General features: G+C 37.3%; 1 protein-coding gene across 6 annotated transcripts in view; it reads left to right on the top strand.

The window, feature by feature from the left end:
- Positions 1-26,059, top strand: part of spopla (speckle type BTB/POZ protein like a) — a 134,759-nt gene that overhangs the window by 89,346 nt on the left and 19,354 nt on the right. For all 6 annotated transcript variants that reach the window (XM_069935126.1, XM_069935124.1, XM_069935125.1 and 3 more), the window contains one exon: positions 15,796-15,917. In XM_069935126.1, coding sequence (XP_069791227.1) covers positions 15,796-15,917 — 122 coding nt within the window. The remainder of the gene's footprint in view (positions 1-15,795; positions 15,918-26,059) is intronic.

The raw sequence follows: 26,059 nt of genomic DNA, 5'->3' as shown, positions 1-26,059 counted from the left end.
TGTGTTCAGTTCTGGTCTCCAAATTATAGAAAGGATATAGATAAGGTGGAGAGGGTGCAGACAAGATTTACAAGGATGTTGCCTGGCTTACAGCATCTAGATTATGGAGAAAGATTAAGTAGACTGGGACTTTATTCATTGGAATGTAGACGGCTGAGGGGATTTGGTAGAGGTATTTAAAATTATGAAGGAAATAGATAGACTAGATGTAAATAGACTCTTTCTCCTGAGGGCATGGGAGGTTAGAACAAGAGGGCATAAGTTAAGTGTAAGGGGGCAAAACTTTAGGAGAAATATTAGAGGATGCTTTTTCACTCAGAGTGGTGGCAGAATGGAATGATCTTCCAAAAGAGATATTTGTGGCAGGTCCCTTCTGTCATTTAAGAGAAGGTTGGATATGTACATGGTTGTGAGGGTTTGGAAGGTTATGGGCAGAAAGCGGGATGGGGAAGCTAGTGGAGTTGTTCAAGTGAACCAGCGCGGACTCGAAGGGCCGACATAGCCTGTTTCTGCGCTGTAAATTGTTATACGGTTATATAGTCACAACGTCCTGGTGAAATCTTTCACCATGTTCATCACTGCACCAAGATCAGCAGAGAAGTTGTCCAAGTGTGAATGCTGAAAAATTAATTTTCATTGACATGTTGCACTTCATGGTTTTGTATTCTTAATATGACAGGAAATCACAAAAATCATTTTTTCTTTTTTAAAAAAAAAAGTACCTGATAGGAATATTTTAAGGTAATTTTCACGATTAGCAGCCCAAAATCTATAAAATATCCTCAAAAGTGTTCAGGAAGCAAAATCTTCGTTATCCTGTGTAATCAATGAGTTGAATGAGAGGATTGTATTATCACCAAATCAGGATATATGTTACTAATCTAGGTGATAATGTTGACTCCAAAGAGATTTGGAGGGTATGTAAACAAGCTAAATGAATGGACATGCTTGTGTAAGGTTTGAATGTCAAAATTTCTTTTTAAAAAAAACTATAAACTAAATCTAACCTATCCCTCCCTCTAATCAAAGTTACCTTACAAATTAATTTTTAAAAAAATCAATAATATGGAACCACTGGGGACCCCTGAAGAATAGGCAATGAACCACCGGAATATATAATAATTATTAATTCTTCGATTATATTTTTAAAATCTGCCAATGTGCTCCACAGTTTCATAAATTGAAACTTTCTGTCTTCAATATTGTATCTAATTTTCTCAAAACTTAAATAGGATATTACATCATTTAATCACTGTGTCTGAGTTGCGGATGAATCATCTTTCCATTTCAATAAAATTGCTCATCTGGCTATCAGTGTGGTAAAAAGCTAAACCTTTTTTCCTGAAATGGATATATAAGTTTATCTGAATCACAAGAAAAACCAACCAAAGCAATTAACAGTCAAGGTTCCAAATTAATCTTAAGAATCGTTGATAAAGTTTGGGAAAATGTCTTTCCAGAATCTCTCTAAATTTTGGCATTCCCAAAACATGGGGAATGTTTGAATGTCATGTGAAAAATACGAGGTCATCAACTTTGGTTGAAAAAAAATTAAGAGAAATTTGTATTTTAATTGTTATCAAAATGTGTTGGTGTAAAGGGATTGGGATTTCTATGTATATGAATCACTGAAACTTAGTTTGCCTTCTTGATAGCCTGCTGAACCAATGATATAATACTTTGGCATTTATTTCAACTTTACTTTAGGGCAAGAGTAAACATATCTTGCTTCAATTACATAGGAACCTGATAAGATCACATCAAGAATATTGTTCTTTCTTCTATTGTTACGGAGTCCAGAGGACCCCAAAAACCACCAGTAATAGATATGCACTACAACACAGTGTTATTTAAACAAAAGTAGTTTTTAATTATATTTGAACAAGAAAACGGAATTAAACTTTAACTTATTACTTAACCTACCTAACCCACTTAATTCCCCCTTCTAATACTAAGGTGTGTGTAATGTATATTTAAGATTAGAAAAGTTATTTGGATCACAGTCCAATCTCACTGGTTGCAGGCAATTCTTGTATTGTGCACAGAAGTTAGCATTAACAAAGTTCACCAGTCTTTGGTGCTTAACGCGCTAATGGTTATCACTCAGGAATGTTCTTACTGGTTTTCAGAGAGAGATTCCATTTCCAGGGCATCCGCAACGGATTCCTTCTCAATCAGTCTTGCTGACGAAATTTGTCCCTTTCAGGGTTCTCCAGATGATCTTTCTTTCTTTCAGGTTACCTTTCAGACCTCCAGTGTTCTCCTTTGGCCAGGCAGCCTTCCAAAGACTGCCAGCTTGTCTCTCTGGAACTGATTTCTGTTTCGCACCCTCCCTCTCTGAGAGCAAAACTGTCCTCCTCGGACTGCAAAGATCACATGCTCTCCCAGCCAAGCTGTATTCTGCAACTTCGTTGCTCTTTCTGCAAAAAGCACTCTGCCAAAGTCCTGCAAAAATTCTATGTTTTAAAATGTGTGAATGCAACCTGCTCTTGCAAATCCTCCCAAACCACCTCTAAATGCTCTTATCACACTATCCTTAACCAAGGAAGAATATTCTTGCAATTGAGTGAGTTCAGCAAAGGTTTACCAGAGTGATTATTGGAATGACACGATCAGTGGGTAAAAAAGGATGCTCCTGTATTGCTTTGAATTTTAAAGAGAGATGTAATCTCACTGAAACAGAAAATTCTCACTCAGAGATGAAAAACATTTCTTCCCACAGTAGTTAGTGAAATTTTGAAGTCCATTAGCCAGGTGAGTCATTGAGTATGTTCAAAGCAACAGAAAAAGATTTACTTATGTTAGTGGAATCAAGAGAGTGATGCTTTTGAATGGAGCAGGAATGAGGTGAATGGCTTATTCCTACTCTTTCTTCAACTCGATGTGCAGTGTAAATGATCCAAAGCTGCCACAGCATCACCATCATAAAAAGAGAAGAATATGAAGCAGAAGAAGAAACATTTTCATGTCTGCTGTATAATTGAGCAAAATCATAAAACCACAAGATGTAGGATCAGAAGTAAGCCATTTGGCCCATCGAGTCCACTCCTGAGGATCCATTCTCCCATGAGCCTCACTCCCCTGATCTCTCTCCATAACCTTTGATACTTTGTCTATTCAGATACTTAGCAATCTCTGCCAATTACCTGGCCTTCATATTTACCTGTGGTAGCAAATTTCATTCACCACTCTCTGGCTGAAGAAATCCCTCAGCATGTTTTTTTTTTAAATGGCCACCCTTCAATCCTGAAGTTCTGCCTCCTGTCAAAAACTCCTCTACCCTGAGAAACAATCTTGCCATATCTACTCTGTCCAGGCCTTTCAACATTTGAATTTTTTTTGTGATCTCCCTCATTTTTCTGAAATCATGGCTGATTTTTCCACTTTTATTTCCTTAATATACAAAGTCCATCATTCTCAGTCTCAACTATTGAATGTAATTAGCCATCTGAATCCCACTCAAGTTGAGAATTCTAAAGTTCACTTTGCTCTGAATTAAAATATTTTGGAAGAAATGTGGATTCCATAGTTTTGAATGATTCGTGTTGAGTGGAAAGTATTAAATGTAATCCAATATTTAAGTAATGGGAAAGAGAAATACCAAAACTACAAACAAGTTATCTTGACATCAGTAGCAGTGAAAATGCTAGAATACATTTAGGAAATGGTAACAGAGCAATGAGAAAATACTAGGTTTAATAATAGGTTTGGGCAGTCTTAATGGATTTGAGAAAGTGAAATCTGCTGACGAATCTGTTGGAATAGTTAAAGGGAGTCATAAATAATGAGTAGTTTATGACATTCAGATAACTTTTTTGATAAGGTGTCACAAAAGGTAATTAAGGAAATTTAGAGGTTGAGGGATTCTGAGTAATATCTTGATATGGATTGCTTAACAAAAAATAAGGATAAATTGGACATTTTTACTTTGAGAGTTGTGATTAGTGGGAAGTTAAGTACCAAATGGCTGAAGGTGCTTGCAAACTCTCATTCTTGTGTGCACATCTGTGGCAGGATTTCAAAGAAGATTGGTTGTTGAATCTCAAAGCTCTATTTTTAGCAAAATGGCTTGCTGTTCAGAATCGTGGATCACAATTTAATTTAAATTGGTACAACCTCTAGCATTTTTTTCCCTATACTTTGTCTTGAACTTGAACTATTCTCCTGGCCTGATTGAAAGTGTAAAATGAGGAATATACTGGTGAATAAAGTTGCACATTGTGGTATACTGCTGTTTTGATGGTCCTACAGTGGGTCATGAATCCCCAACTTTGAGCTGTTAAATTACTATCCCTATTTTCCTAAACATTTGTTTCAAATAGATTAGTGAGTATGAGATCAAATAAGTTTGCCCTAATCTTGGTTCTCTTCAGGCCTCAACTGATAGCTGAAACCATCATACTCACACAGTCTGTGCTGATGCCACTGATGTCCCTTCATGAAGGAACCTTTGGGATACCCCATCCATAGTAGATTTTGTATCTTTGCCACCTACTTATCCAAGTAGGAATACAGATTAATGTTGCTGGGTAGTAGAGGAAGTTTACTTGTGAGTTTGTGTGGCCAGTTTACATCTTTCCTGCTAAATCAACAGGGCCACAGCGAGTAAAATTACTGCTAAATGAGTGGTACTGAATACCTTGAGGATATGTCAGGGTTATATAAAGATGGGAAACTTTTTGATTTCTGCTTTGTTGATGGAATATTGCTAAAATTTCTACAATATCCAGTTCTATTCATCTGATGCTGTTGTCATTGCTTATTCACTTGCTTTGTGTATTGCTTTTGTTAGTGGATATCTGCAATGTAGTCCTTTCCTGCAACTGTACAAAAAAGAAATACTGGGCAATGGATATTTAAAAATTACAAGTTGATTTGATCTCTTTGATTGACTTTACCTCTCAACATTTATTTGATATGTAATGCATACATTATGTAAGCATATGCCAGAAGTATTACTTAGGGGAAAATGCTTGTTTGTTTAATAAAGCTTTGTGAGATCATATTTTGCACCTAAAAGTGCCGTGTTAGAAGAGTCGTATCTGTTTGGAAAATTAGTGCCTAAATGAATGAATGCTTCTGGAAATGTGGGGAGAAAAATTTAAAATGGGTTAGTGTAAAAGAGGGGTGATGATCAGCACAGACTCATGAACCAGAGTTTTATCTCTCTAGGATTGCATATTATTTTATGTTTGTCCCTTGATAAGCAAATTAAAAGGTCAATTTACAATGAAGTTTGAGCAAAATTAGTGAATTAACCTAATGTAAAAGAAAACAGGCTCATAAATGAAATTGTTTCAATGTTTCATGCCACTCCATTTATGGTGGATGCAATGACAGAGAATTGCTTTTAAATTATCAAGAAACATAGGGCATTGGTGGCAAGGTCTGCATTTATTGCCTATTCCTAATTACTTTTGAATTGGACATTAAAGTGAGCAAGTTGCAGTGGTGGGAATAGAGACAAAAACCTCATTAGCAACTGGAGTTGCTAGATGTTGGATTAAATGCCCAGGGTTATCAATGGGGAGGAAAATTGACTATTACTTGCAGGTGTGGTGACTGAGCTGGGGCCTGTCTTTTAAAAGAATAGCCTGCAGTGACATTGTCCAGTTAGAAAGCACAAAGGAACTAAATAGAACATGGAAGAGTTGGACTCAGCACCTGCTCCCGTCCACTTAGACCCGAGACCCAAATTGTACCAACCAAACTGACCCAGCCTTCAGCAACATTTAGAGCCTACCCTCTGGGACCATGTCAGTCTTTGTGCATTTTTATCTCTAAAAATAGTTTTTTCATATAACATTTGCAAATTTTCATTTCATCTATTTGCATTTCACTGCACCAAGCACATCATTAAGTTCACTTGCAATATTTACATTATGATCAGTTTCTTTCATTCGGAAACATTTCTTTAACAAAAGGTTTGCGAGGTTATCACACAGGATTCAGCTCCTCACTTTCTGGCAAAGGGAGACCTATAAACCATGGCTTTTTAAATTGTCTTTGGAGTTGGTGCATCAAGCTTCATTGCTTTCCTCAGAATTTAGTCTTGCAACTTGGATTGTGCTAGTTTGCAGCATTTAGATGTGAATAGCACTTTGCTTTTACAAAACAGTAAGTGTTGAGTAGATCAAAGTGGGCATTGACAGAGTTGATTTTGAAGCGGATTGTAGAGTACAGATCTTTGTTATGCAGCGGATGAAATTGGACGAAAAACACATGACATATCCCTAAACCTTGTCAAAAGTACATTTCAGAAGGAGATGGTGACCTCCTCTGCATAGTTGCTACCTCAAAAACAGAATGCAATGGGATGGAGATTTCAGATCTGACTGGATGAGCTCTTCTTAATTCCTTCTTAGCAATGTCAGAGTGATCCTTGAAAGTTCTGGTAATGATACACTGTGCTAAATGAGCCTAGCAGTTATCTCAGAAGGGAAACACTGTCTTCAGCGAGAATAGGTTAGAGATGAGAAATAGTGGGAGTTGAAGTTAGAAAGGGCCACCCTATTCGAGGAACAGAAAGGATTCAGCAGGTAGGCAGAGTTAAGGCCAGGTTTTTTAGATATCATATTTTGTTCATCTAGTCATAGATAGCGGAATGGCAGCCAAAGCAGGGGAATGCTCCTCTTGCAAAATGTGGGTCTTCAGGAAATCTAGCAGTATCTCTGACAACTTTATCTGCGAGAAGTGCATCCAGCTGCAGCTTCTGACAAGCCAAGTTAAGGAATTGAAGCTGGAGTTGGATGAACTCCAGATCATTTGGGAGGCAGAGGGAGTGTTGCCTTCCTGGTTCCAGGGTCCAGGATATCTCAGATTGAGTTCATGGCCTTCTCAAGAGGGTGGGTGAGAAGCCAGATATTGTGGTCCACGTGGGGGCCAATAACATGGGTAGAAAGGGTGAGGAGGTCCTGCAAGTAGAGTTCAGGGATTTGGGTGCTAGGTTGAAGTACAGGATCTTGTGGGTTGTGACCTCAGGATTGCTGCCAGTGCCACGTGCTAGTGAGGCTAGAAATACAAGGATAATACAGCTTAACATGTGGATAAGACATGGTGTAGGAGGGAGGGATTCAGGTTTCTGGATCATTGGGCTCGCTTCCAGGGAAGGTGGAACCTGTTACAACGGGACAGAATGCATCTGAACTGGAAGGGGACTGATATCCTTGCGGGAAGGTTTGTTAGTGCTGCTCTGGTGGGTTTAAACTAGATTTGCAGGGGCAGGGAAACCAGATAGAGCAGTGGAGGAGGGAAAAGATGAAATTAAAATTGCTTCCATTGTGAGAAGTCATCATGTTAAATGTGGTGGAAATATTCTCGAGTGCATTTATTTCAATGAAAGGAGTATTGTAGGAAAAGCGTCTACTTAGAGCATAGAGCTCTAGAGTTGGAATTCTGACATTTTAGTTTGGTTGCAGGAGGAGCAAGGCTATCGTCAATTTAGATGCGACAGGATGGGGTGGTTGAAAGGGGGAGGAGTGGCATGGCTAGTCATGGAAAATATCACTGCTGAGCTCAGGCAGGACAGACCAGAGGTCTCGTCTACTGAGGCTATATGGTTGGACCTGAGGAATGGGAAAGGTATGACCACACTTGTGGGTTGCACGATAGACTGCCCAATTGACAGGAGCAAATCCATAGAGTAGAGTATGTATTATTCCTGTCAGGATCAAAGGCAAGGTTATAAGCATAGGGAACCTGGTTTTTGAGGGATGTTGGATATCTGGTTCGAGAGGAGAGAGAGAGAGGTATAACAGGAGCAAATAAAGAATGGGGAGTATAAAAAATGCAAGAAAAACCTCAAGAAATTGGGAAGGCTGAAAGACCTGAGGTTGCTTTGGCAGACACTGCAAAGGAAAATCCTAAGGGTTTCTACAGGTATGTTAAGAGCTAAAGGATAGTAAGGGACAAAATTGATCCCTTGAAGATCAGAGTGGTCAGCTTTGTATGGAGCTAAAAGAGATGGGAGAGGTCTTAAATGCTTTTTTTTAAATCAATATTCATTCAAGAAAAGGGCACAGTCATGGGAAGTAAGAAAAACAAGTAGTGAGGTAATGAAACCTATACAGATTAAAGAGGAGGAAGTGCTTGCTGTCTTAATCAAGGGTGGATAAATCCCCAGGGCCTGACAAGATATTCCCTCAGACCATGAGGGAGTCTAGTGTAAAAAGTACTGGGACTCTGGCAGAAATATTTAAAATGTCCTTAGCCATGGGTGCAGTATTGGAGGGTAGCTAACGTTACTTAATAAAGACTCTAAAAGTAAACTTGCATTTGACAATGGTTGGATGAGAGAAGTCAGAGAGTAGTGGTGGATGATTGTTCTTACACTGAAGGCCTGTAACTAGTGATGTGCCTCAGGGATCGGTTCTGGGACCTTTGTTGTTTGTCATCTGTATCAATGATCTGGATGATAATGTGGTAAATTGGATCAGCAAGTTTTCAGATGACTCTTAAGATTGGAGTTGTGGACAATCAAAAAGCTTTTCAAAGCTTGCAGTGGGATCTGGACCAGCTGGAAAAATGGGCTGAAAAGTGATGGATGGAATTTAATGCAGACTTTTGTAAGGTGTTGCATTTTGGAAGGACAAACCAAGAAAGGACATATAGAGTAAATGGTAGGCCACTGAGGAGTGTGGTAGAACAGAAGAATATGGGAATTCAGATACATAATTCACGGAAAATGACATCACAGGTTGAGAGGGTTGTGAAGAGAGTTTTTTTGTCATATTGGCCTTCATAAATCAAATTATTGAGTACAGGAGTTGGAATGTTATGTTAAAGTTGTGTAAGACATTGGTGATGCCAAATTTGGAGTATTATGTGCAGTTTCAGTCACTTATTTACAGGAAAGATACCAATAAGATAGAAAGAGAGCAAAGAAGATTTACTGGGATGTTGCCTGAACTTGAACTGAGTTACAGAGAAAGGTTAAACAGGTTAGGACTTTATTCCCTAGAGTGCAGAAGAATGAGGGGAGATTTGATAGTTATTTAAAATTATGAAGGTGAGGTATAAACCAGAGTACATGGGTTAAGGATGAAAGAGGAAAGCTTACGCAGAACATAGGGAGAACTTCTTCACACAGAGAGTGATGGGGGTGTGCAATGAGTTTCCAGCTAGAGTGATGAATGCGAGCTCAGTTTTAACATTTAAGAGGAATTTGGACAGGTACATGATGGGAGAGGTGCAGGTCAGTGGGTATAGGCAAAAAAAATGGTTCGGCACAGACTAGTGGGGCTGAAGTGATATGTTTTTATTCTGTAATGTTCTACGGCTAGATGTTTTTCCGAAGGACCATGAGAGCATTAGATGTAGACTAGAGCCTGATTGAGATGGCTCAAAGCCTTTCTTCTAAACATGTGGTACACCATGGTCCTACAAAATTGAACTTTACAGAACTGAAAATGGGTAAAATCTTAGTCTGTCGTTACACTCCATTGATGTCCAGTGCCTGTGTGCAATGTGATACATGCCTTTAGGATGAATATCACATTGGGTACATTTTCTCCTCTTTTCTTTCTTTTTCAATCTTTTTATTATATTTTCTCCTCTTTTCTATTGAGATTTTTACATTGAAGAATTACATTCCTGTAGAAATTATCCATTTTAGATATCCAGGTGAAATTGAAGATTACTGCACTGCATGGATTTTGGACTATGCACGTACTATGTACACGAACATCAAGCCCTACATACTTGATAACTATGTTTTTAACCTCCAAATTCTATTCCCTGGACCTTTCCTGAGGATGCAAAAAATCAGTCAGACCAGTTACTCAGGATCACGGCACTGCTTTTGTTGAAATTGACTGTGGTCATAGAGACACACAATCTTCAGACTAATTGTGAAGCCAAGCAGAAGAGGATGACATAGATCTGTGCATAGGAGAGCTTTGACCCAAGTATCTTTGCTCCATAGGATCATCACCCCTCTTATGTCCTTAATCTTCCTGATGGATTAGATGAAAGACTTGATGCAACACAAAAGGCAGAGGATAGCCTGGTCTAACTTCAGAGTCGATTAGTTAGAACAGTGTTAAGGATGAGCATGAGTAGAGCTGATAAGAACAGAAAATAAAATAAAAGGGATAAAAATAAAAGAGAAGGAATATAAAATCAGTCTATTTGCTGATGATGTCATAGTATACTTAACAGAACCAGAATTATCAATAAAAGAATTGCATAAGAAATTGAAGGAATATGGAGAAGTATCAGGGTACAAGATCAACACAAATAAAAGTGAAGCGATGCCAATGAATAATGCGGATTTCACAAAGCTTAAGAAAGAATCACCATTTAAATGGCAAACACAAGCAATCCGATACCTAGGAATTAGACTAGATAATAATCTAGGCCATCTATACAAATTAAATTATCAGCCATTAATGAAGAAATTAGAAGATGACATTGGAAAGATTTACCACTAACACTGATAGGAAGGGTAAATTGCATTAAAACGAATATCTTCCCAAGGATACAATACCTATTTCAATCGTTACCAATTCCGTTAACAGAGAAATTCTTCAATGAATTAAAGAAAATAATAAGGAAATTCTTATGGAAAGGGGGAAACCGAGGATAGCGCTAGATAAATTAACAGAATGGTACAAACAAGGGGGCTTAAAGCTACCAAACTTTAAGAATTATTATAGAGCAGCACAATTAAGATATCTATCAAATTTTTATCAAACAAGGGAAGAAACAGATTGGACCAGGTTAGAGCTAGATAAAATAGGGGAGAAGGTACCAGAACATATACTTTATAAGTGGGATGAAAAACTGGCACAACATAGAATTTCACCAGTACTGCACCATCTGCTCAACATTTGGAAGAAGATTCACGTAGAAAGGAAAAAAACAAATTACCAACTACCAAAATTATTATTGATGCAAAATCAACTAATCCCTTTCACAATAGATGACCTTTCCTTTAGAGAATGGGAGAGAAAAGGGATCAAAAGAATAGAAAATTGTTTTTTGGGAAATAATTTATTATCTTTTGAACAAATGAAGTACAAATATGGTATAACTCACTGTACAATGTTTGGATACCACCAACTGAAAACCTACTTGAAGGACAAATTGGGAAGCAGGCTGAGGTTACCAGAAGGAAGCAGCTTTGAATATGTGATTACAGACACAATGATAATTAAAAGATTTATAACAAACATGTACATCAAGCTGCAAGAGAAAGAGAACGGTGAAATAAGCTGTAAATCCAAACAAAAGTGGGAACAAGATCTAAACATAAAGATAAAAAATGAAAAATGGGAAAAACTATGCTCCGGAACTATGAGAAATACAATAAACACAAGGTTACGCATGATACAATATAATTGGTTACACAGGCTATATACCACTCTCTAAAAGTTAAATAAATGGAACCAAACAGTATCAGATAGATGTTTTTGCTGTAAGAAGGAAATGGGAACAACAGTACATGCAATTTGGGCATGTGAGAAAGTGAAATAGTTTTGGGAAGATCTAAATCAGATATTAAATAAAATCACAAAAAGCAACATACCAAAAAAATCCAGAGATCTTTCTTCTAAGTAATATAAGAAGTAAAGAACTAGGCCTCAATTTGGATGAAGCACAAAAAAAGATTTATTATGATAGCCTTAGCTATAGCAAAAAAATGTATAATGTCAACCTGGAAATCAGAAGAGAGCCTGAGAGTACAAAAATGGTACATAGAAATGAATAAATGTATTCCATTGGAAAAATAGCATATAATTTAAGAAATAACGTCACAGTATTCGAACAAATTTGGAAACCGTACACAACAGAGAGGGCCTACCGCGGACCTCCACCACCTAACATGACAGAATGAGAAGACGAAATGACCTGATCCAGTGTGTAAAAGTAGATGACACAATTTTCTTGTTTATTTTCATTGTGATGACATTGTTTAATGGGTTTATTGTATTGTATATGTTGAACGTTTAGTGGGTAGGGAGGGGGGTGGGAGGGAAGGGAGGGGGGGAAAAGGAGAGAAAATGACACTGTGTATATTCAAGAGGGAAATGTTTGTGTGTATTTTGGTTAATATGGTTCATAGTGTGAAAATTTTTTTAAATTAAAAAAAAGATGAGCATGAGTAACATTATGGATTCCCTTCCCTTCAAATATCATTAAGAAGCATAAGGATTTATTTAAAGTTAACCTTTTTTAACCCTTAATTGACCATATTAAATAATGGTTTACGAAATGGTCAAATTTATAGTTAAAATGATTATTTTACCTAAATTCTTGTATCTTTTTCAAGCAGTTCCAATCCTCATCCCCAAATCTTTATATAGATATATATATATATATATGTGTATATATATATGTGTATATATATATATATAATTAATTCTAGAATTTCTTCATATATGTGGCAGAATAAGAACCCAGATTAAGTAAGAAATATGTACAGAAATTAAAAAAGGATGGCAGTATGGCATTGCCTAATTTTAGATTCTACTATTGGGCAATTAATATTTGCTATATAAATTTCTGGACACAAGATTTGTATGAAATTCAATGTCCATGATGTATTTGTGTGGGGTTCTCATTGGCTTCTATTGTAGGAGCTTTATTCCCCCTTGCGCTCACTAAATTTAATAAACAAATGATGAATCCTGTAATTGAGTATTCAATACGAATATGTTTTCAATTTCATCAATTTTTTGATTGAACAAATTTATCTTATCAAGTCCTATTCTATCTTTTTTTTCTTCCAACCATCTAGAATTGATCAAGCATTTTTTCTATGGAATATGAAGGAAATAGTATGTTTCACTGTTTTAATCGTACCTAATTGACTCATTATATGCACAGCTTCATAACTCCAAAGGGAATGAACCAATGACAATTTTTCTCAAGTAAAATATTTCAATAACAATTGGGTCTAGAGCAGTGATTCTCACCTTCCCTTTCCACTCACATATCACCTTACTAATGAGCTTTACTAATCATTGAGCACTGATGGCATAGGGATTACTTAAAGTGATATGTGAATGGAAAGAAAAAAGTTGAGAACCACTGAGCTCCCTCGTTTTTACTCTCATATAAACCCTATCTGTGACAGAGGTAATTCTGAGGTGGCTTCCCTGACACATATGCTTTGGCCCTGGGCTTCTCTGAAAAAAATATTAGAAAGATATTTTTGATATTATTTCAGCAGTTTTGCTCATTGACCTACAACCTTTTTGGACTACCAGTTTTGGATTCTGGCCACTTATCTGCTTTAATAGCCAAGAGATCCATTCTATTCAAATGGAAAAATCCTAAACCACCTACTACGTTTAAATGGTTTTCCCAAACTATATAGCATGTTTAAATTTAGAAAAAAATAGAAGTGACCCTTTGGTTAAATTTGAAGAAACACAGAGGCCATTTATTCAACATTTTCATATGATGTAAGTGGATCCTTTCCGAATCCTTTTTAACATTTTATTTTGAGTGTATAGGAGGGAAATTAACCACAAAATAATTGTTTAACCACTGAAACATATTAGTCTAGCTTTTGTTTTCTTTTTTGTTTTGTTTCTTATTTAGGGAATATTTTTGTAATAAAATTTGATTCATTTTCATGTTTGACCTTTACAAGATTGGGAGGCTCAGTTTACATATGTTGCTCGATGTTTGTGTATGTTGACGTTGTTAATGCAATCCTGATCTTGTATCATTCTTGTGTTTATAAATCTGAAACTTAATAAAAAGATTGAAAAAGAAAGGATTTCCTTCCCAAACATCATTCTGGAGCGTGTGTCCAACATACATGTGTGCAGTATTCAGTCGAAGGCTTTCTTCTGGTCTAGGATGACTTGGTAAAATAACTAGGGTGGCACAGTTAGTGTAACGGGTTAGTGCGACGCTGTTACAGTGCCAGCATTTGGGACTGGGATTCAAGTCCTGCGCTGTCTGTAAGAAGTTTGTATGTTCTCCTGTGGCTGTATGGGTTTTCACCAAGGCTCCAGTTTCCTCCTGTCATTTGAAACATTCTGGGGGTTGTAAGTCAATTGGGTATAATTGGGCCTTTCGGGCTCAAGGACCAAAAGGGCCTGTTACAGTGCTGTATGTCTAAATTAAAATCTCTCGTGCCCTTAGGTGGCTGTGACCTTAAAGTGTGCAAAATTGTCAGAGATCTTCCTGCCAGACAAGGTTAGCCAAGTCCAATCTGGTAAAATAGCAGTCCTGCAATGATCCTGGACAGGATATTGTCGGTCTTGTGTTGGTGCTCTGGGTCCAGTTCCAGAATCTATTTCCAGTTCTATATCTGGAGTAATGTACAGGTGAACAAAGCAGAGGTATAGCAGAGGTACTGTGATGGTGGATCAAGTCTGCCATTGTTTAATAGTGGGCTGCATTACTGTTGGGTATTGGTCTATCGTAGGGACTAACAGCACTTTAAAGGTCTCCAGTAAAAATCTGATGTAGGATTAATTAGTTTCATAGTACTTTGAATTTCCATTCCACTTGGTGGCCTTTTAAGATGGAAGAGTCTGTCGTGTGCATGTGAACTTCCCAGATAAAGCTGCTATATATGAACTGTGATTATTGAGGATTGACAAGGATGAAATAGATTAAACGCCCTGACTTGGACCAAACATTTCCCATTCTCCTTTGAGAAGGAGAAGTGAAAAATAAGCTTTCAAAAAATATCTTGCTTTTTTTAAAATTGTCATAATTGTTGCCCATAGAATTTTGAAAATGATTCCCAGAGTTTTGAAAAACATGACCAATACAGTAGTTAAACAAAAACTGTTTTTTAGAGGATAGCAAATGTGACTCTACTATTTAAGAAAAGGAAGAGGAAATAGAGACCTGCTAATTTGTTGTCCAAGCATTAGAGACCAGGCCAATCATCCACGGATAACAATTACAAGACATAAATTGCCAAAAATAATCACTATTTCTAGATTTTGTCTTCTCGGTTTTTTTTAAAGCAGTGAGATAAAGATAGAATCATTCTAAGTTCTAAATGTTTGAGACCCATGGTTCATTGTGTTCAAATACTGGCCATTTTTCAGTAAGTATGTTTCCTTTGGCAGTGTGACACTTGAGAAAGATTTGAAAATCCTTTCTCACATTGTGTGTAAAATGGCTCTAATTAAAGTATTGCTGTGAATACTTGGGACAATTTGAAATCCTGAAATGCATTATAAAATGCCTAATGTCCTTTTAGGCATACACTGGAAAAGCATAATGGAGAGTTGTTAATGAAAGAGCATTTGGTATTTTTTTCTTATCAGTCCTTCATGTGCGAGATGCTGGGATAGGCGCAAAGTTGTGCAAAATAGTTTTGGGGAATAAAAACAATTGTTTTCCTCATGTACTTCCATGATACCATTGAGCTTACATTAGATTTTTATGGTGCACTCAAGATGCTACTTCTCTAACATTTATATCATAGGGTGAATGTGCTGCAGGCAAGACCTAAAAGTTTTGCTTTTGTAGAAGGTAATAGTGAACTTTAAAGAGAAATCCAACATTTGGGCCTAGTAATGATGAAGGAACAGCAATCATTTTTAGCTTTCATTTGTTTTGTTTATTATGTAGGCCGATCACGTACTTTAAGCTTTTCTGTCGAAAGCTTACTGAGTCCTTTTGGATACCCTCAATATCTATTTACCACCAGAGGTAGAATGTTTGGTGCAAAGCTAACAGATAGTGGGAAATGTTTTTATTCCACTCTTGTATGGGATTATCTCTGTTCATTTGCTGGGTAATCTACATATATCCAGTTTAGGGCTAATTTTTTTTATTATTCCTTTCAAATCCTTTCTTTTGGTTAATATTTAGGTAAAAGTGGTAAAGTTCTCGTACATGTGGACCATCAATAACTTTAGCTTTTGTCGAGAGGAAATGGGTGAAGTGTTAAAGAGTTCAACTTTCTCATCTGGGCCAAATGATAAAATGAAGTGGTAAGTTTTATTTCTGTATATTGACCCAATACAAAACACATGCTGTTCTGATAACAATAAATTCTATAAACAATTAATACTCAAAAAAAGCAATAGGAATAGAATTTGGAAAGTAATTTGTAGAGCTGACGATATTTTTTTCTGACTGCATACATCTTAATTTATTCCTTTTACAAGGGGGTAAAAATGCTCCTTTATTGTAAAGAGTTATGTTTCACATATTTGTGATGATCTGCAATCTTGAAATAATCATTCCTATGTGCTATCTTTTTGTAAATTTTGCACAATATTTGTGCAAGTTTGATAGAATCCAATGTATTTAGTGAGAAAACTATAGACACGTCATTCCTGGATTTGATAGCTGAGAGCTGGGCATGGAGCAACTATTTTCATTTAGTAATTGTGAAATCTCACAGCAAATAAGATTATGTATCTGTTATTAATTTATGCTGATGAACTGCTGACCCATCGTTTGTGGTAGATAATATCATTATTGATAATGTACACTGGTGGTTCTCAGCCTTTTTCTTTCCACTCACATACCACTGTGCCATAGATGCTTTGTGATTAGTAAGGGATTACTTAAGATGGCTATGTGGTGGACAAAAAAAGTTTGAAAACCACTGTTTTAATCATATCTAATTGACTCGTTTTATGCACGGTTTCATTAACTTCAAAAGAAAAGGGCCAATGACAATTTTTCTCAAACAAAATATTTCAGTAATAATTGGGTCTAGAGCAGTGGTGCTCAACCTTCCCTTCCCACTCACATACTACCTTAAGCAGTCCCTTACTAATCACAGAGCACCAATGGCATAGGGATTACTTAAAGTGATATGTGAGTGGAAAGAAAAAGGTTGAGAACCATTGATGCATACTATTTGACTGTTGCAGTGCAAGAATTTGTATGTAGTCAGATTAGTCCTAAGCTAAATTCTTGTGTATGAGTTCACATGAATTCACAAAGTTTAATTCTAAAAATTCAGTTTTAAACAATTTATGAAAAGTTGTTTTTTGCATGAAATGATATTTGAATTAAACCATTTAAAAGAAAACTATACATTTTAAGATATGAGACCGCACGGTTGGTGTAGCACTTAGCTGAGCCAGCGATTGGGATCATGGTCTGAATCCCGCGCTTCGTGTAAGGAGTTTGTATGTTCTCTCTGTGTCCGTGTGGGTTTTCCCTGGGGGCTCTAGTTTCCTCCCACTGTTTGAAATGTTCTGTGGGCTGTAGATTAATTGGGTGTAAATTGGGAGGCACAAACTCGTGGGCAAAATGGCCTCTTACCGTTCTGTATGTCTAATTTTTTTTTTAATTTAAAGAGCTTTTGAGGGATTTTTTGCAGGCCTATTGCCAGTGGTGTTAATGGCAGAAACATTTTAATGTTGAATGCAGAATTTCTGTTCCATCTAGAGCTCTAACTTCCTAAAAGTAGTTCTTTGATTCCTGCAAAAGTTAATAACATCAATCAAATTTCAGATTGTAATTTGTAGTGACCTTGAGCTGTGTACTTTATTCTTCACATAACTGGAATTAATTCTATATTCTACCATTTAAACTAGGGGTGGCCAACATTTTAATTTTTTAATTTAGACATACAGCACGGTAACAGGCCATTTTGGCTCACGAGTACGTACCAGGGTGTAGGTAAATTGGGCGGCATGGACTCTTGGGTCAAAATGGTCCGTTACCATGCTGAATGTCTAAATTAAAAAGTTGACTACCCCTGGTTTAAAGGGTGCCAAAAGGCCACATCCATTTATCGTAAGAGAGCATGACTTGACATCTTAAAAATAAGAGTATTTTTATTTTCAATATACATTAAGATAATTAGACATTAGTAAGACCTGGTTTCAGGAGAGAGAGGACTGGTAGCTCACTGTTCTGTGGTACTGTTGTATGTGACATGGTGAAGAGGAGGGAAGAAAGGTGGCATTGCTAGTCAGGGAAACTGTCATGACAGTGCTCAGGAAGTGATTGTCCAAGATGACATTAGTGGAACTGAAGAATAAGAGAGAGGTGACCATGTTCTTGTGATTATATTATGGACCATTGTTATAGTATGATAGTCAGCAAGAATTGGAGGAGCAAATTTGTAGAGAGGTGAGAGACGGTTGCAAGAAACATAAAGGTTGTGACAGCAGGTGATTTTTAACTTTCCACATATTCACTGGGACTGTAAAAGGTCTGGATGGGTTAGAGATTGTCAAATATGCTCAGGAAAGTTTCCAGTGTATAACCCAAGATGGCTTAAATAAACATTTTCATGATAAAACTGAGATGTTGAACCAATTAACCAAAAGCATTGTAAAAAGCTGTTTTAAGTGAAGATAACAATAGAGAAGGGTTTAATGGCCCTGGCAGCTGAAGGCATGACCGTTAATTAGGATTAGATTATAAATGGGAATGAGTTGGAATTCTTTTCTATCTTGGAGTCCTGATGTTATGACATTAGATCAGTGAGATAGCGAATGGAGAGACTTTGAAAAGGATCAAAAACAAAGAAGAGAATTTTTTTTAAATTAAGGCTTGCATATCTATGACCCAATGTAAAATGGCTATGGCAGAAATAATGAAGTAGTCAAAAGAAGTGATGAGGTAGAGCTGTCAAGATATAAGAAATGATTAAGAGTACAATAAAATCCCCATTATCTGTCATCTACAGGGATTGCAGATGCCAGAAATGTGAATTTTCTGCTTGACTGAGACTCACTCTTTCAATGCCCCTAATGCACATGCATTAAGAAAACACCTTTTAAAAGACAAAAGACAACGCTCCCCTGTGGGTCCATCCGCCCAAAAGACAATGCTCCCCTGTGGGTCCATCCGCCCAAAAGACATCGCTCCCCTGTGGATCCATCCGCCCAAAAGACAACGCTCCCTTGTGGGTCCATCCTCTCAAAAGACAATGCTCCCCTGTGGGTCCATCCGCCCAAAAGACAATGCTCCCCTGTGGGTCCATCCGCCCAAAAGACAACGCTCCCCTATGTGTCCATCCGCCCAAAAGACAACGCTCCCTTGTGGGTCTATCTGCCCAGAGTAATTAATTCCATTTATTTATTTCCTCTATTTTCTTGCTGGTTGTTTGAGTTTCTCGTTGCTTGAATTCCAGTATATTTCTGATTAACAGAACTGAAATTCTGAATATCCAAGAGTTTTTTCGGGTGAGACATGATGTCACAATTTGCAAATAAGTCGGAAAAAAAAAATTACCCACCATGCTGAAGTGGGGCTACAGGGAATCGGTTTTATAAAGGAGACATTTGTCCACAGGTTACACATTGAAGGAAAGGATAGGACTGATTATTTATTTATAAATTGTCATTTTTTTCAACAAGTTACTGCAATTTTGTGATAAATTGCATTGTGGCATTCTCAGATTTGAATTAAACATTGCGCTCTCGCCCCGCTCACTCACTCGAGCCGCACTCTCTCCTGCTCGCCTGCCTGAGCCACGCTCTCTCCCCACTCACCCGAGTCGCTCCCTCTATCAAATTTCCTTTCAGCGGGGGTTGATGAAATTCTGTTGCAGGACAATTAGTGTATAATCTCCTAAATCAGAGGTTGTGAGTTCGTATATTGCTGGGGCCTCATTTCTGTGAGGAGCGCTGGCGACTCTCTGTCTTCCTTATAGTAGACAACATTTAAAAACCATGTATGTTACATTCTAAAAATGTAACATTACGTGACAATAGTGGAACCTCTACCACTTACAGATGAGGTGAGACCTCGGGTTCCCGGGCCAGGGCAGGGACTTTGGGCTCCCGGGCAGGATTAGCAATGGCAGTGGGGAGGTATTGGGGATCAGCAACTGGATGGGGAAGAGACAGGAATCAGCGACAGCCAATACAAGAATTTTGATGCTACTGACCTGCTTTAGAGAAAATACCTGAATATCCAAAAAATTCGTTTAACCGAGATTGGTCCGGTCTCCAACCATATCGGATAATTAGAAATGTACTGTATATACAATGTAAATCACATTTCATAGCTTTAATTTTAAAAAAACTGCAATCCACTTTGTAGACTACTGGAAGGAATTCTATAAACGTTCAGCAGCCATAGTGCATTCAAAATGGAGTAGATATTGATCATTGGATGAATGGTTCTGCCTGGTGTGACTTTTTTAAAATTGTTTTACAGTGCTTGTGGAAACAAGTGATAAGCAACTGTCATACCATTGCTCAGAGCATTCACCCTTTGCCCTGTTTTTAAGTTTATTGTCATAGGCAAGTCAATTCAAGATTCCTTTGTCATGTAATAGTACAGAGCATGAAATATAACACAAAATTATGTTCTGTTTGCTGTAAGGCAGACAAAGAATTCCCATTAATGTTGCCTCAGCACCCCTTACAGTACTAGAGGAAAAGTAGTCTCTTCAGAGTCACTGAGTGTTTGTAGATTCTCCTCCAATACTCCCACAGCTTCCATAGCTGCACAGATTCCTGTTTGATCCATCGGCAACCTGAGTTCCAGATCCAAGCCTGTGACATGATCAGGGAGCCTTGAGCATCATTGCCCTCAGCACCCTTTCAAATTCCAGCTCGGGTATCTGGTTCCCATGAGCCAGTCACCAGCAGCCCACATCCAGTGCAGGTCTCCTGACAGCAAGTCACCCGCAGCCTGTGTGGTACCCCATCCGCTGAGCCCCTTGCTGCTTCGCCAGTGGTCACAGTCCTGTCATGTCACCTTCTCCTTCTCCACAGGGGGTGTTCCTCCCATTTATGATGCCTTGTGCTGGTCCGCTGCTCTCTGAAGTCTGCAACCCCTTGTGGTTGCAGTTGAGCAAAGGCTCTGCCATCTTGGGCACAGCACTGTAAGATTTTAATTTAAAAACTCTATCACCTTCTCTAACAGGCAGATTAATCCCTGTTTGGAGTCTTCGGTATTAGGACCAGATGGTTGAACCTTTTGGATCAATGCAGTTTCCCCTCTCCTGTGTCCACACCAATGACAGCGCTGCCATTGCAGCAACTCCTGCAATGCCACCATTTTTGGCTAGAACCTTTATGGTTGGTCACATCATCAAAAATCAACAAAAGCTTGGAGTTGATTCAGGTGCCTACTTGCTTTTTGTTCTTATCTCGAAGAAGGGTTCAAATCTGAAAAGTTGGTTTTATCTCTTTACCTCTAATGGATGCAATGAGACCTCAGAGTTCCTCCCAACATTCTTTTTTTTAATATAACTACAATCATAGCATCTGCAGACTTTTGAGTTTCATCCCTTATTTTAACAGCTTGGAGTTAGCTGTAGATTTTGTGGCATAATTATTTAGCAATTTGATGTTTGTTGTGTTGAGAAAGTATCCAATTCAGTGGGCTCACAGAGAGCTAAGTCTGGACACAAGGGGTTACAAGCACACATAGCTTTTATTAACACAAAACAATTTATAGAAGAACATGGGAAAATGTTAATAGGAATAAAACACACACCTGCACAATTTATAAAGGAGAGTGGGAAAGTGTTACGGGAATAAAACAGTATGCAATTATTAATTCACATAGGCAGTGCTGACATTCGCACACTATAAGCAGGAGAAATGCACCCTGATCGTTGGGAGGTGGCTCTGGTAAAAATGGTACCTGTAGGAGTATACACAGATTCCCGGACCCCTGATTGTTGGGAGTGGCAGCTCTACTGCAAATATTGATCTATATTAATTTGATCTACAGCAAAATTATGGCTCAGTTTCATTACAGTGCACACCATTACCCGCGACCCTTCCAAGTATTACGTCACAAATCATCAGGACAATGGAATCTTCAAAACAGTAGTTATATTAATAACTATTAATAATGTGGAATCTTACTTAACACTAAACTTGACCCCCAACTAAAGACAAATGTGCCTGCATGTGTGTGTGTGTGTGTGTGTGGTAGATCCAAACCATTACTGCTCAGGCACAATTCTGAAAAGTCAAATACAAAGTTCAATCTTAAATGTGTTGAAACTTCGATCAGACAAGCACAATGTCAAAGAGAAAAAAAAATTATGCTTTAGTATTATTCATAGGTAAATTGGAAAAAAAAGGAAAGAGAAAAAAAAAATGAACTAATCTGAACTCCAAATCATTCCTAAATTGTATGGCAATATTAAAAAAAAACTGCCAGTAGAAATAAAAAGAAATGCATAATCACAAGAATCACAAAGAACCTGATTAAGATTCCATTAGAGGCTACAAAATAACCCCAAAGATTGGGAAAGTTTAAATCAAGCCACATGGAAAATCTTATTTTCTCTAAGGTTAAATATGACATAATATCATATGACTATTGATTTTGAGTGGACGGGACAGCATCTTTCCATCTGATCAGAAATACTCTTCTTGCAATAAGAGAAGAAAAGGCTAATACATGTACATGGCATTGAAATTAAGACAATTTCACTATCCCCCGTTCAACCATCCCAAACAAGGCCACCAATGGGTCTGCTGCTAAATTAACATTAATAATTATTGAAAAAGTATGAAAAACCTCTTCACAATACTTGGCAAAGGTTGAGCAAGACCAAAATGTATGAATTAATGATCCATCCTTATTCTTGCATCTGTCACCAAAACAGCTAATATTAGCGTAAATACTGGCTAATTTAACTTTAGACATATTAGCTTTATGTGCAACTTTGAATTGTAATAGGGAGTGACGGGCACAAAGAGAAGATGTATTAACCAACTTAAAAATGCATGAGGACATTTTATTTTTCTAAATATATGATGATATGAAATCAAGTGAGTAAAAAAAATAGATTTAGGAACAAAAATTGGAATAGCTTGAAAAATATATAAAAATGTAGGTTAAAAAAATAATAATAATAACATTATTTAGTCCAACTAGGGGCATTGAAAGAGGATGCCACTGGGATAAAGATTTCTTCACCTATTTAATAAGGCAAGGAAATTCTCTTTAAACAGATGTTTATGACTCTTAGTAATTGTTACACCAAGGTATGTAAATTGGGTTTTAGCAATCTTAAACTAAAAAGCAGTATGTAAGGGTGCTAGAGTGTTCAAAAGAAATAATTCACCCAAAAATTGCTGAAATAATATTAGTATAGCAGGAATTGAGGAGTTAGAATTCAATACAAAAAGCAAAAGATCATCACCATAAAGAGAAACTTTATGAACCAATCCTCCCCTAAAAATACCTGAAATATCCTGAGATTATTTAAGGGCAATAGCCAGAGGTTCTAAGACTAAATTAAACAACAATGGACTAAGAGGGCATCCCTTTTTAGTCCCATGATAAAGTCTAAAAGATTTAGATAAAATATAGAATTAGTAAAAATAGAAGAAACAGGAGATAAGTATAATAACTTAATCCATGAAATAAATATGGGGCCAAAATGAAACCTTTTCTAATATTGCAAGTAAATATTCAAATTCAACTCTATCAAAAGATTTTTAAGCATCTAAGAAAACAACATATTCCAAAAAAGAAACAGGGGAATATATAATATTCAATAAACAGAAAATATTGAAATGTGAGTAACTTTTTATTGAAATCCATCTGATCCTCAGATATGGTAAAAGGTAAGATGTTATCAAATCTACTGCTGAATATTTTAGAGACAATTTTTAAAATCAACATTTAAAAGAGGAATTGGCCTGTAGGAGGCTCAAAATGACAAATTTTTATTCTTTTCAAGGATGAGAGATTGTTGCATCGTAAAATCTAGTTGGAAAATTGCCAGATTTAAGAGTCAGAAAACACAAAGCATAGATAGGGTACCAATAGGTAGGAAAAAGGTTTGTTAAAACTCAACTGGAAAGCCATCAGAAACTGGTGCCTAACCTACTTGTAAAGATTTAATAGTCCTTGTTATCACTTCTTATGAAATAGCTTTCACCTACTGAGATTGTGCTTCTAAAGACAATCCCCAAAAAATTCCGTAGGAGTGCGATCAATATGAAAATCAGATTTATTAAAATTGGAATAGTATTGTCTAAAACTATCATTATTTTTTACATAATCAGGTGGTAATACTACCATCCTCCCTCTGATTCTTTGTAATCAGACGTTTAGCAGCTAAGCTTTTTATCTGATTAGCCTAAGGTTTGCCTGACTTATCTCCATGAATATAGAATTGGCTCTTACTTTTCAAAAGCTGTGTTTCGATAGGATGCCAAAAGCAAGTCATATTTAGTTTTAAGCTCAAACTGTTTTTTTTTAAATCTCAGGTTTCAATGTAAGGACGTACTGTTGATCTAAAAGCTTTATTTGATTAATATGTACAGTCCTTTCAGCATTAGCCTTTTTGTTTTCACTTTCTCCTTGTATGAAATAATTTGTTCTCTAACATGGCATTAAAAGAATCCCAAGCAATTAAATTTGAGACCTCCAGAGATTATTCTAAAAAAAAATACAATCTGTTCCTTCATAAATTTACAAAAGTCTGGATCAGAAAGTAAAAATGAATTAAAACACCAATGTCTGATAGATTCAGCAAGTCAGGAAAGGTCACTGATAAGATCCCTGGAACATGGTCTGATATAAAAATAGACTCATATTTATATGCAGAAATCAATGGAATCAATTGTTTATCAATTAAAAAAATAATCTTTGAATAAGTATGAAGGAAAACTTCTAATCACTAGGATGGAGAAAAAATCATACATCTAAAATGCCACACTTTAACAGCAAAGCATAAATAATTAGAGCAGTCTTGCTTAATGTGGCTTTTTTAGAAGGTGAACCATCTAAGGTAGGGTCAACCAACAAATAAAGTCACCATCCATAACCAAAGAATATAAATTTAAGGAGGGGAAAAAAGTTTAAAACAAAACCTCAGATCGACATTAGCTAATTTGTGTGTCTAGCCAAGAGTGGCGCTGAGTGATTTGAATTAGCCAACGACAAAATGTGTACTAATTAATGGCCGGTGCTCAACCTTGACTGACATGTGATGTAATTAGTGGCTGAAGCCCAAACTTGATTGAGAGGTGATGTAACTTCAAAATAAGTTCCAGATTTTTGGGGGGGGGGGGGGCGGGGGGGGTGTGGTGGACACCTGCAATGCATAGACCCCAGTCAGTCAGGGACCACATATCCTCCACACATAACATTCCACCCCTTGGAAGCCACATCACTCTGGAATTACTATGTAACAACTTAAAAAAAGAACAAAAAGACGTGTTTAAAAGAAAATGGAAAAAAAAAAACTCAAAACCAATCAATGGATCAATCTAAACACAAGTGCCTTCCGAATGCTAAACAAGGCACATAATAAAATTCAATGACAGTGCCTCACCAGCCCCACTTCCACCTCCCCACCCTGGCCAAACAGGGTTGTTGTGTTACCAATGGAACACTGCTCTGGCTTTGCTCACAAATGTGAGCACCCTTACCACCAACTTCTGAGAACAATTAGTGCCAGGTTATCCATCATGTGCCAGAGCCCTCTTGTCTTGTGCATACCATGCCTTGGCCTCACCCTTGGGCACAGCCTATGCACAGAGCCCTGGTGCCTGTCAATGTGCTATCCTATGGTGAGGCATGGGATCGGGCCGGGCCGGCGGGCATTTATCCAGGATGTATCCTGAACACCCCATTTTTCTGGGCTCATGTTGACACCAGACTGCCATTCCTGCTTGCGTTCTCTTCAAACTAGCACTACAAATGCCTGTGTTGGATCCTTGTAATGATAGTCAAGAGGAGTCAGGAGTTCTGGGGTGATGCTGTAATTGTCCAGTGAAACAAAATATATACAACTTTTCTTACTATGGTTTGATTAATGACACTCTTCTTACAAACTGTAACTTCGAATCTACAAATTGTAACTATGAATCAATAACTTAAAACTTTAATCCCCTGACACTACTAGTTATAAGACATCATTACTACAACTCAGAATGATTTAAAGAGGGGGAGAAAACACAAAAGGTCCATTACAAAGTCCATGCTCCAAATACAAATCACAGTTGGAGCAATCGACTGTCCAGTGATAATGTTTCCATGACAACAGCGGCTATCCATTAGGTTCTGCAAAATAAGTGATTTGATCGCAATTGAGTGGCAGTCTGTTGAGGTGAGCATTTCGTAGACCCTCACATTGAGAAAAGGATCAGCTTGAAGGGTAGTCTTCTCCTGTGGGGTAGGGATTGGCGGGGGGGGGGGGGGGGGGAGGTGTGGAAGAGCTCAA

This window comes from Narcine bancroftii, chromosome 4, assembly GCF_036971445.1.
Source record: "Narcine bancroftii isolate sNarBan1 chromosome 4, sNarBan1.hap1, whole genome shotgun sequence".
NCBI lineage: Eukaryota > Metazoa > Chordata > Chondrichthyes > Torpediniformes > Narcinidae > Narcine > Narcine bancroftii.
Note: the sequence above shows the minus strand (reverse complement) of the source record. Positions and strands in the feature narration are given on the sequence as shown.